A 13,406-nucleotide genomic window follows, 5' to 3' on the forward strand; every position below is an offset into this window, starting at 1 on the left:
CACGGCTGGCTCATGGATATTTCATTGCCCTCCAGGACCCCCAGGTCCTTCTCTCCAGAGCTGCTTCCAGCAGGTCACCCCAGCCTGTACTGGTGCCTGGGGTTATTCCTCCCCAGGTGCAGGACCCTGCAGTTGCCTTTGTTGAATTTCAGGCAGCTCTTCTCTGCCCATCTCTCCAGCCTGTCGAGGTCCTTCTGAAGGGCTGCACAGCACTCTGGGGTATCAGCCACTCCTCCCAGCTCTGTGTTGTTGGGGAACTTGCTGAGAAGGCCTCTGCCCCTTCATCCAAGTCACTGATGAAAAGTTAAACAATCCTGTTACCAGTACTGAACCTTGGTAGATGCCACTAGTAACAGGCCTCCAACTGTACCACTAATTAGGACTCTGGGATCTGCTGTTCATCCAGTTCTCAAACCACCTCTCTGTCCACTCACCCAGTCCACACTTCCTGAGTGTGCCTGTGAGGAGGTTGTGACAGTGTCAAAAGCCTTGCTGAAGTCGAAGTAGACAGTATCCCCTGCTCTTCCCTCATCCATCCAGGCAGTTGTTTCATCACAGAAGGCACTCAGGCTGGTCAAGCATGTCTTACCTTTAGTGAATCCATGCTGAAATGTTTTAAGGGAAATAAAATAGCAGCCATTTTACCCTTCTCCCTTGTCTGTCGTTCCCCTCCTATGTACACACATATTCTTAGCCTTTTTTTCTGTAATTATCCTCCTTTCCTCTTGCTTTGCTCCTACAAATGATAACTTAGAATTATCTTTGTATTGCTGGAATCATTCATGTTATATTAGTAAAGATAATTTGTAATTTTATATATATATAAGGATAATTATAATTAAGATAATAAAGTTGAAAATAGTTATGTCAGGATATCTGTATCCCATTAGAACTGGAATTTTGTTTCTGGTCAGCTTGGCTTATATTCAACCTGCTCTGATTTTGAAAGAATAAGCAACCCGAGCATATTCCTACGCTTATGAATAAAGCTGTACTGTAGACTGCACATGAATAAATCCAGGCAGTCATTTTTATTGTCATTAAAGAGCATTTTTATTCTATGCCAACAACTGTTCTTCGTAATCTATGAAAGAGGCTTCTGAGTTAATGAGTGAAAACAGGCATCTTTCTCACCCCCTGCCTTGGCAGAAGTGCATGATGAGTGTTCATCAGCAGTCACAAGTGAACTTGTTTAAAGGCCAGTCTACAGACAGACGTTTTTCCAATTGAGTCTTTGATTGGCCCACTTGTTCTGGTGCAGTATGACATGACCTTTGATTATACAGTCAAACACTACTTTTCCACCAAACATTTGCCTCATTCACTGCACAAGATGAATGACAGTGCACTGGGCATTGAATTGGGTTCGGCAGTAAGGGAAACTACTGATTAGGGGTGTTTCATCTTAGTAAAATGAGGATGCCACTGAGGTCTGATGAACATTCTTGCCATCTTTAATCTTTCAAGCCAGGCATACAAACACAACTAACAACCTCACAGGTTTATTCATAGCCACAGGAATTTGAGAAGATGAGCAGATACAATGATTGAAGCCATAGGTCTATCTAACCCTGTATTTTGTCTCTGACAGAGGTCAAAAGTAGATGCATGTGAAATAGTTTAAGGACAAGAAAATGCCACCTGCAGCTATTTTTTGCCGTGCTTTTGTGACTCGGGGATTTCCTAAATTGAAGGAGTCTTTAATATACACATTAAACCTCTGTTGATTTCTTTTCATCAGCATCCCATCAAAGTCCTTTTAATCTTTTTCCATATGCTCTCTTCTTCTGTGGCAAGTCTGATAGGTCACCTCACAGGCTTGCCTTAAGCCTGCCATGTGCTGGCTTCCTGTGAATGGTCAGTCCCTATCCCCTATTCTCATCATCCAACTCACACATATGTCTCATGTTTCTCATATTCTGTTAGAAAAAGATGATGAGCAGAAGCCAGAGGACGTAGCCGTGGTCCCAGAAAGCTCGTAGGATGCCTAGAAGGCAGCCAGCCTTCACTTCTGCTGTTATCCTAGCTTGGCCCAGCTGTGCAATTGTCAGATATAGACATATACTCTGTCCATAATACTTCTGCTTCAGTGGCTCTTGGAAAAAAAGACTTCTGATGGCTGACATAGATTTCATGGAGTGTTCAGTATGAGTGTTTCTTTGGCCAAGTGGAGTGCCACTGTTGACAACAGGATTTTCTCTCTGATGCTGAGCTAGTCCAATACATGAAACTTTCCCCAGATGAGTATTAATTACATGTTTGAAATCATGGCATTTGAATTGCAGAACTGCTAAGCACTCACAACTGCAGTTGACATCACTGAGACCTGTACTTTGTACATGCAAAGTGCTGCTTACTGCCAACTTCCTTGAAAAATCAGTCCCTTCAGGTCTCTTATCACTCAGTGCAATTAACAGATGCTTTTGACCTGTATTTCTTTGTGTTCTGTTTTCCCTGTTTCTAATGAAATACCCCTCTGACTTGTCACAGTATTAGATTTCTAAATTCTCAGGCACTGCCACACAAAGCATCACAGTGCAGCCCACTTAAATAGTTAACTATGTCATTCAGAGGGGATTTCCACCCTTCGTGGGGAATGAGGTCAAAATCTCAACAATGGCACAACAGGGTAACGCACAAGTACCTGAAGAGTGACATTTGACAAGGGCATGTAGTGGTAGGACAACAAGTAATGAACTAATAATAAACTAGAAGAGGCCAGGTTTAGATTAGGTATAGGGAAGAAATTCTTTACTCAAACGCGTTGCCCAGAGAAGTTGTGGATGTCCCAGCCCTGGCAGTGTTTAAGGCCAGGTTGGATTTGGCTTTGAGCAACCTGGTTTAGTTGAAGGTGACCTTGTTCATGGCAGGGGTGTTGAACTACAATGATCTTTAATGTCCTTTCCAACCCAAGGTATTCTCTGATTCTATGATTCTATCTCCCCATTCCACTGCCATTAATCATTTTGGGCACTTATTTCACGCATGCATGCAAAAAAGTACATATAAGGATCAAGTAACAGGCAGCTTCTGTTATTTACTGGAGAACAAACTTATATTGCCCAAGTAGCCTTAGTTCTGGTATCTTCTGTTTTTCCTGAATTTTCCCAGCACTTGTCAGAGTGTTTGTTTAGGCAGTAAACCTGAACCTATTTGCATTTTGAAATTGTAAAGTATTTTTGTTTGCATTTTCCTTTTAGAAAACCCTTGCAACAACAAACATCTGGACCTTGTTTTCATCATTGACAGCTCTCGCAGTGTGCACCATTACGACTTTGAAAAAGTGAAGGAGTTCATTTTGACCATCTTGCAGTTTCTGGACATCAGCCCTGACACCACGCGCGTGGGTCTGATTCAGTACGGCAGCACCGTCAAACAGGAGTTTTCGCTGAAGACCTTCAGGCGGAAGCAGGATATCGAACGAGCGGTGAGGAGGATGATGCACCTGGCGACAGGCACCATGACTGGGCTGGCTCTGCAGTATGCAGTGAACATCGCATTTTCAGAGACAGAAGGGGCTCGACCTCTGAGGCAGAATGTGCCCCGAATTATCATGATAGTGACAGATGGGAGACCTCAGGATCCTGTGGCAGAGATTGCTGCTAAAGCACGTAACTCAGGAATCCTAATTTTTGCCATTGGAGTGGGAAGAGTGGATATGAACACTCTGAAGTCCATTGGGAGCGAACCACATGAAGAACATGTGTTTCTGGTTGCTAATTTCAGTCAGATTGAAACACTGACCTCTGCCTTCCAGACTAAACTTTGTGGTAAGATTTTTATCTATAGATTTGAATACACAGATGAAAGTGAAACAGAAAAAATATACATTATAATTAAACTTTTTTTTTTTACATGAAACCTTATCTGTTAGAAAATATATATTGAAGTATATATTGGCTATATACTAGCCAGATAATATCCAGAACAGCATTCACACATGGGGAAAACTCATGCTACAGTTAAGTGCTATAAAATGTGACGTAATTCCTCATGCTCATAAGCAGTTAGGCAAACACACGTATCATGATTTTCCTATTTATTGCATAATAGCATTAAATTTACGATCTCTTCTCTTTGAATATTAGGTAAGTTGTTTCATCTATTCATTTTAAATGTGATCTCCCTTAGTAGTGAAACTTTAAACTGCTTAACAGTCTTTTGGCTATTTAAACATTCTTGAGAGTCCACGGATTCCTCTTCCGAAACTTACATACTAATTCTAGGCAAAGAATAATTTCTGTACATGCCTTGTGACTGAAAGTGAAACACAGACATGGTAGTGTTTGTATTCCATCTATTTTAAATACAGAAAGTTATGAAAAGCAATTACAGTGATATTATTCATTCATACTATAAAGTAAATATTTTAATAGGTATTAATTTACAATAGAGATATCACTTCCATCTGTAATTCCCTGATAACGAATTACCTTTTGCAAATATTGTGGCATTTGTAATTAATTTTATATTAATCTGTGTACTTAGTAGACTTTTCTTTTTTATTTATTCCTGAGATAAGTAGGAAAGTATTTCATAAAAATTTGGTGTTAAGCTGATGAATTTTCAATAGAGTCCAGAAAAAGAATGCATGGTGAGATTAAATGCTCACTCATCTCTAGGAATGCTTTTGCCAGAAAAGAACTGAAGCTTATTGTAAGGGTAGTCTGGAGAATTTTCCTTACTTGATCTTTTCCAAAATTGTTTCAAAGAGCAGCTGAACTGCCTCAGCACAAAACACAACAACACAGACATTCATCGATAATAGATTTTTTTTCCTGTTTCTTCCTTGCTGTATTGTTAGCTGGTGTAGTAGGATATATTTAAAAACCAAGAAAGAGTAAACTAATAATGGATTCAGAGTTTAAATGGAATGAACAGCAAATGCTGATTTTTAAAGTCGTGTTTTAGAAACAAATCCAGTCAAAATACCATTTCTTTATGTTATGGTTGGTTTGGGGTTTTTTGGGGTTTGGGGTTTTTTTTCTGTTTTTGGTTTTTTGTTTGTTTGTTGGTTGGTTGGTTGGTTTTTTTAGGTTGTTTTGTTTTTTGCTTTTTGGTTTGTTTTTTTTCTGACTGGGCAGTGTCCAAGAAATTTATTAGAGTTTTTTAGCTCACTTTTAATCAAATACATGTGTTCTTCAGTAAAGCCAACCTCCCACTGCAGATGGAGGAGTATGGAGGTGACAAGGGTAGTGGTTGCCTCCTGCTCCAGGGAATGCCTCCCCAGGATTTGCTGTGCTAGAAATTCGAAGTGAGATCCTTAGACATATTTAAAAATCCAGACCCAGATTCAACAGAGAGTTTAAGCTGTTAGATTCATATGGATTTCAACATAAGGTACTAAATTGCAGATAGGATCCATACCATTTTATTTGTTCTCAACTGTGAAGCAGCATTCAGCTTGCTGAATTTCAGGAGAGTAATCATAGCCCCTGCTTCCTAGAGCACCTACATTCCTCCTAGGAAATGTGGTTAGTTTAAGTCCTCCCACTTGTGGACCCAGAGGAAATATCATTGTAGCTGAATGGAACATCTGGACACCTTGTTGCTTTGCTAAAGCAATTGAAGTCCCCCCTCTGGTCAAGTCTCCTGGAATGCTGTCTGCTGGGCTTCATGCTGTGGGAGAAGACCTTGGCCCCTGAGCTCTCCTTGTGTCTGAATCACTCTTACGTCTGTGGGAATGTGTCTTCGTGGTTCCTGTGATGACAGTAGAAAATCATGGCCAGATGATGAAGCTCTGTGGGGGAAATGAAAAGTAAGCCAAATTAACCACTATTTACTACTGGGTGGTAGAGACTACTAAGTACCTAGTACCTGTATTCTCAAAAGAATCCCTGTAAACTGGATGTGCTCCATTCCATTAAGTCAGAGGTTCCCTACAGTTGCTGCCCCTGGCTGCTAAAGATTTGGGGATGTCAGAAACACCAGTTGAAGCCAGGACCTCTTCTTATTACTAGTCAGCAAGGTAAAACAGAAGCAAAGAGTATTCTGAGGGATGAGAGGCATGAAGAATAAGACAAGAGTTGAAAACGCAGAAAAATATTGGTGAAAATGGGAACAGAATCCAGGAAAGGAGGTGGAGATTAGAAGAAGCGTGAGAAAGACCAAACTTGGGATGGAGCAGTCAGGGGCAAATAAAGTCTTTATTATATTCCTGTATAGTAGATAGTGGTGTCATCCCCATTTTACATTGGGAGAATGGAGGCACAGAAACAGGGTTAAGTTTGTCAAAACCACCCACTAACTTTAAATATTTGACTCAGTGCAATCCCTCGTGTGATTTTCGGGGGCATTGAATGTTTTTGGACTAATACAACATGTTTTTCACAGTTCTACAGCCATCACTTGATTGCTTGCAAATACAGAGTCAGGTGTCTCTATCTGAACAGATACAGTGTGAAGGCTGATTGATGTTTTCTTGAAGATACTGATATTGTTGGCTTGCCCAAAATCCAATAAGGACCCTGTGATATCAAGATAAAATCTAATTCACAACAAGGCTTGTGTTCAGATTCCTTAACTATGAGATCACCCTTTCTATTACTTCAGTCCTGCCTGTGACCACCAAACAGCTCCTGCAACAGATGATGTTGCAGAAATCATTCAGAGAGCAGACTCCACTACAGAAATCGGACTGATGACCAGAGTATCACTGCTTGTAAATGGGTGCGACAGAAACACGTCAGAGCATGTACACTATACTTGCGTAGTAGATGGGAAGATTGGTAACAGACGGTAAAAACATATTCTCAGAAGGAACTTGAATTACTGGGTCTCCTGTCATTGAATGCTTTCCTTTTCAGAATGACAGAAAGATGAAAAAACAAGAAGTTGAAGTAGGTCTGTATTCACATAAATAAAAGTACTTGAGAAGTTTTATTATGGCAGAAATTTGTGAGATCCAACAAGCTGATTAAGAGATTAGGGAATTGTGGTGCTTTGTGTGTTAGCAATAAATACCTAACTCTTGTAAACAAGCCAAAGAGCAGATACATAGTGTATATATCTTAAAATCATATGTGGGTTTTTTCCACAAGTACCACACCTACCACATTAAGTTATTTAGCAGGCTTCTGTTGTGGCTTCTAAAAGATTACTTTTAATATCTATTCCATAAATGTTGAGCTTTGTCGACCTAGCACATTAAGGAGCACATCAATCCCTAATTGCTGTTGCAAAATAGATAATTTTCCACACAGTGTTCTCTGAGAAGTAATTCACCTATATTTTATAAAGATTACATACAAGCAATGCTGCAGTGGAAAGAAAACATCAAGATTTCTTAATCCCCAAACACTGACCTGGAGAAAATTAGTTCAACAATGAATTTGACTGAATGAGCCTCTATTCTTTTTCTCTTTTATTGTCTCAGTCTGCTGCATTTTAATACTTGCTATTAGAGACATAAAATACAAACAGAACAAAAATAGAAAGACTTACAATCTGGAGTGTAGCTCAGCCCAGCTCCTGCTTAATGAATCTTGGAGATACATGTCCTCAGTGTCATCATGTATTATTTGCACGTTCCTCAACATTAATAACTAAGCAAGCAAAATAGTCTCTTCATTAAGTTGTTTTTAGTCATTCTTCTTCTTTATTATTGGGTGCTGCATGGTGATTTTCTTCAGGCAAGAAATTGAATGTCCTCTAAATCAGCTTACACTTAAATTACACTTATTTTCTTAATTTGAATATGATAGGTTTGTTTCATTGTCTTTGTAGGATCACCAAATAATTCGTTTTTTCACATACTGTCTTGTATATTTTTATTTTCTTAAGCTCTCATTTTTGTCTTTACTAGCAATACTGAATTTGAAATTTCTAAGTTACTTCAGTAAAATTTTCTACACCAGTTTTTTTTTCCAGTGGCCACAAGTAATTAAGACCAGCACTTAGTAATGTTTTCCTTTTTTCTTTCAGTGCCTCATATGTGCAGTATAGTTGAGCACCACTGTGATCACTTCTGCATAAACACCCCTGGCTCCTACCTGTGCAGATGTAAACAAGGATACATTCTGAATGCTGACCAGAAGACTTGCAGCAGTGCGTTATCTTTCTTTTCTCTTTCATGCTCCCGAAAAGTGCTTAACATCACTTACCCTTTCTGTTGGGCTCATAAAGAACTGAGCTCAGTAAATAATTAATGTTAATCATCAGAAAGTGTCTGGAAAGGTGAAGTTGTAATTCTTTTTCTTGCTTTGTGTAAGTGAAGTTCTTACAAATCTTTCTGAGATACATCAAGCTAAATTTTATACACAGCTCTCCAGAGGTACACTGTAACTATATGAAATTGCATTTGAATTTTATTGGTATATTAAGTTCAACAATGAAACAACAACCAAATAAATAACTTTATCATCGCAAATGAAGTGAATTTAGATACTTTACTAACTTGTCCAGCTAGCAACAGTACTAAATAGTACAGAAGGGTGCAATAAGCCCCATACTAGAAAGCTGTGAAATAACTTGACATTCTGAAAAGCTCTTCTGAACTGCTGCTGGAAATAGAAGGGTTTGCAACGTTTCAGAAGTCTTGCTTATGCTCTCATTCCTCTCTTTAAAAGTGTTGACTTTTTTCAGTTTTTAGCAATTAGCTGTATAGTTTTTAATAACAAACTTTATTTCACTTTAATTTTGATCTTCATGATCGGTATTTTGTTAGTCCATTTTAACTTGCTTCCTAGTAAGTAACAGCAATTTACATTAGAAGGATATGCCCTAATTATTTCTGTATTCACCTTACTTTAAAGAAATTATGTAACGCTATCTTTAATTACTTGTGGAAAATGTATTTGCTAAAAGTTCAGGTTTTTATCACACAGCAGTGCATGGATTCAAGTGGAAGTGCATAGATTCAAATTAAAGTTGCTAAACTGATTTTAGACAGAAGAAAAATTTTGGAAAACGTCTATTCAAGAAGCTGTGGGAGACAGTCATCGTGAGAGCATAGGATGTACCTCTTACAATCTCTAATTTAGAACTAAGGTGAAGACTGCAGGCTCAAATCCTGTTCTTGTATTTGATGTTCTGTATCTCAGGAGAGTACCATAAAACTATCAGGTATCTTGAGATTAGTGGATTCTTAGTCTCTCTTGCTTAGAGCTGTGTTTCATATCAAATACTAAGCACCAATGAACAAGTGAGGGTATGTCAGTATGTCACCTCAGAAGGTGATTCTGCAGCCTGGGGATTGGACTCTTTACATGTGTAGTGGGATACATGGTTTCAGAGCCTCAGTAAATAGGAACGGGATCTAAATAATGTCAGCTCTGGAGAGATCAGGATATTCTCACTCCTGCATGGAAGCATCTTCAGACCCTTTGGGCTACAGCAGGAAAACCACTTTTGAGCTGTTCACCTTCTATGCTGTTGAGCTGTGAGAATCTGTTTTCTATTCCTTCTCACCACATCCTTCACCAAATGTAGACATTTGTCATAAGCATTTCTGTGAATTACAAGGCAACGTGTTGCATTAAATGGAACAAATGTAACACTTTATTTTTTCACTTCAGTGAAAAAACTTTAACACTTCAGTGGTTTTGTTTCCTGTAGAAGATGCACCAAACAAAGAAAAAAAAAAAAAGAGTCCAATCTGGAATATTTCCTAATAATTATTTGGTTTAGTAACTCAGCCAAGACAAGAATACTGACCAGGACATTTTTCGTAGAGCCTATTTTCTCTGCTTCTGCATGTTTGCTATAACTCATCAGAAAGAAGGTGGTCATATGATGTAATCATCATTACAAATGATGGCTCCAACTATGTAATCACATTTCAGTAGTATTGTTATTGTCTAACCTTTTCTCTTCATTGGGTCCTTCTTAAAATGCTTCTTATTTAAAACTTTTGTATTCTTTTAAACCCTCCACATGCAGTTAAATATCTTAAAGAATTTTAACAAAGAATTTTTTTGAAATTTATTTGAAATTCAAAATTTTTCTTCTTTTTTAATTGTCTCTCACACATTGTCCCAAATCTCATCCCTAACATCAATTCTGGCTTTTTTTTTTTTTTTTTGTGAATAGATTTTTAAAAATTAATTACAAGTATGAAAAATTCTTCATTGTCTCTTCTTCTTTTTACTCTGTTACATTTCCATAGTTTTTCTCAGCCAGTAGTTTAGCATTTGGGCACTGCACTGCTTCAAATACAGGTTAATTTCCAAGAGCTTTTGAATTGTGTGTAATTTTTCTGCTGGTGACCCATGCACAGTAGCCCTCAATATGCTCTCTTCCTACAATTTTTCAAAGCCCTTTCCTGCATTGCTTTACCTTCTTTTTTAGCTATGATTTCTATTAGTTTTCCCCACTTACCCGTCACACATGATTTCTTTGTGTACCTGCTTTGATCATCAGTCAGATGATACCAGATTGCAGTTTAAGCAATATGAAAGGGAAATTAGTCCTTCAATGTGTTTGTAGCCTTTGGGTTTTTTACATCACCAAACTATAAACTAATTCTAGCAATTAGAACTGGAAATCTGAGAGTCATCAAAATGGCCTTAAATGTGCTAGGATGGTGCAAATCATTGGTGAAGGAGAGAGATGATGCAGTATCAGTCTAGAGAAGGTCAAACCATTACATCTAAAACCCGCACAGAGACGTAACAGAATTCATGAGGTTAGGGAGCCAAGCCTGGACAAAGGGGACACCTTAGTTCTGGAGGTAGGGGAGCCACAGCAAAAGAAAAATGCACAGTCTGTGAGTATTTTAGTTACCTTCACTGGCTGTTAAATGCCCACAAGTGCACAGAGACAATAGATTCCTCACTTGACATCTAAGTAAAATAAATCTTCATCATGTTTATGCAAAGTACAATACATGATCAACATAAACCAGATTTATTTATCTAAGGTTTGGATGTCTTCAGCAGCTCTTCCATGAACAAATACTTTCCTTATATACATAATTTAACACTTTCTGAATTAAATAATGCAGAAAAGATGAGTGGTATGTACCTAGTGTTATACTCTCTTTTCATTCTTTTTGTACCTAAAGTTAGACTCTGTTTTTATTCTTCTGCTCCCTTTTTTTTTAATGTTGTGAGAATAAATGCTATCAGTACGCAGTTCTTAAAAGCCCTTAACCAAATGGCTTCAATCAGTAATGAACTGACAACTTTGCTTCAGGCTGGGAAATGGTTTGTGTGTTCAACATAAAATATTCTTACATTTGTTTAATTATGATGCTTTTGCATCCATGAAAGGACGCTCCTTTCGTGTACTGTGGTCTAACTTTTCTAGAGAAGAGTGTTTGTGTCAGATAATGGGTGTTCTTTACTTATTACACTGTATTTGTTTGTTTAACTAATCTCTCCCATTCTTCTCTAGAGATGCTCAAATCTTACATTAATAAACAAAATAATACAAAAGAGGAATGTAGCTGAAACAAGCTGGAAAATTATCTGTTTGTGGCTGTTTACACTGGAACAAAAGAGTTAAGCGACTGTTTGTGCTGTTCATCATGCCGCTTGATATGAAGCAGACAGCTATAAAAGAAAATTTGGTTTTGCTTGGCTGATTTCCTCAAACATGTTCCAAAAGCCTATTTTGTAGATGTAAATGACCATTATGTGTTGAGCAGTCTTTGAGCAACACAAAGTACTCTGCTTTCCAGAGCTTTCGCTGGGGAAACCTGGGGTTCTCATAAAGCTTTGGTCCATTACAGAGAAAGCCCAGTGTGCTTGATTTGGCTGGGTGCTGAACTGACCTCTTTTGTCATGGTAATTTTTTTTTATGAGATCTTTTGCATGGAAGGGGTAACTTGCTATGGTATTTACATAAAACTGAAAAATTCTAAAACTCAGAAATGAAATATCCCCAAGTTTTTTGCTGTTGTGTTTTCCTTTCCTTTTCCAACCTTGTCATCATTTATCTGGTTATGCAAAAAAAACCCCCAAATATACACAAATAAACCCAATTATTTCTCTTTTTCAAAAAAAATCCCTGAAGAATGCCCTTTGAACTTTTTAGAGAAACATACATCAAGCAACTCTACTAGGCACCATTGATCCATTAATAGTCGTTGCCTTCAGCTGAAGGGACAAGTGCTTCAGCTTTGAGTGACTGATCCTATTGGCTTTCAGTGTTTGATGGAACATTAGCATGATCTGTGTTAAAATGAGCTCATCTCAAAAGAGCTGTCCATAGCTTCCTGCAATTTATTTTTGATCTATAGTCTACCTGTGCATTGTAGAAGGTCAAAGAATTTCATACTCATGCAATTATGTGTTGTAGCTCAGGACCTTTGTGCTGTGGAGAAACATGCCTGTGAGCAGATTTGTGTGAACACACCTGGGTCCTACGTCTGTCAGTGTTATGAAGGGTATGAACTTGATGCAAATGGAAAGAATTGTGTTGGTGAGTATGAATTCAGCAATTCACATTTATCTCTTGACACAAACCAAAGGAAAATTCAATATAAATTAGTATCCACTTTAGCCATAGACAATGATGTTCTCCTGCGTGAGTGGTAGATGAGAAAGAACACATAATTGACATGTTTGTAGGCCTTTACTAATAATGAATGGTGTCTTGGGAAAATTGTTCCAACCAACTTCACACAGAAAGTAATTTTCTGTTTTGAAACAACGCACCCAATGTTTTTGAGATCTTTTTAGCTGGCCAGCAGTGTACTGGCATGACATATGTGGCCATTAAAAAAACAAAGCCGGACAAACTCGGTAACTCCTCTTCAGACAGAAGTTATGCATGGAAAAACTTGAAAATTGACAATTTCTTGATGTTTTTTCACTTGATTTCATGGTCATGTGAGGAGAGATTTCAACCCCTTTTTGGGAAGACGACTTTAAGGAAAGTTTAGCCACGTTAAGGATCCATCTACTATGTACCTTTAATTTTCACTGTTGGCAGTAAGGAAGTCAATATCAGCTCCAAGAATTACAGCTCAAAAGAGAGAGTGTGAAAATATGGCACAATAATTTTTTAACACAAAACATACTTCCCTACCTATTACTCTGTAAGTATCTCACTCTTCTTCCCTGTTTATACATGGTAAATACTTCTAGTATAATCTCTTTTCCAAGCCTATGCACCTATTCTTGTAAACTTTTCATACCGTGCTACCTTTTGAGAAAATACTGTCTTCTGGTTTCCACTGCAAAAAAAAACCCCAGTGAGATCTGGATATTTGTTAGGTATTATCTTCAGGCAAGCACTTAGATGCATGCTGAATTTCAAACACATATTGAAGTCCCATGGAAATGAATCCAAGTGAATCCGTGGCCTCAAATCTGCCACAGGCCATCAGAATGGTTTTGTCCAACACCCTACACTTTCTTGTCGTTTTAAGACAGCTCTAAAATATCTTTCTCTTATTGCCTTCAAAGAGCTATTGGCTTGCAGGATAACCCTGTTTTGAGATGCAAAATAGGTGACAATTT

At 38.1% G+C, this 13,406-nt stretch overlaps 1 protein-coding gene across 3 annotated transcripts in view; it reads left to right on the plus strand.

Annotated features, from left to right (window-relative positions):
* The window catches only part of MATN2 (matrilin 2), a 71,285-nt gene that overhangs the window by 21,458 nt on the left and 36,421 nt on the right, over positions 1-13,406 (plus strand). For all 3 annotated transcript variants that reach the window (XM_039549005.1, XM_039549004.1, XM_039549006.1), the window contains exons 3-5: positions 3,201-3,770; positions 7,924-8,046; positions 12,241-12,363. In XM_039549005.1, the coding sequence (XP_039404939.1) occupies positions 3,201-3,770; positions 7,924-8,046; positions 12,241-12,363 (816 nt within the window). The remainder of the gene's footprint in view (positions 1-3,200; positions 3,771-7,923; positions 8,047-12,240; positions 12,364-13,406) is intronic.

The sequence above is a fragment of the Corvus cornix genome, chromosome 2, assembly GCF_000738735.6.
Source record: "Corvus cornix cornix isolate S_Up_H32 chromosome 2, ASM73873v5, whole genome shotgun sequence".
NCBI lineage: Eukaryota > Metazoa > Chordata > Aves > Passeriformes > Corvidae > Corvus > Corvus cornix.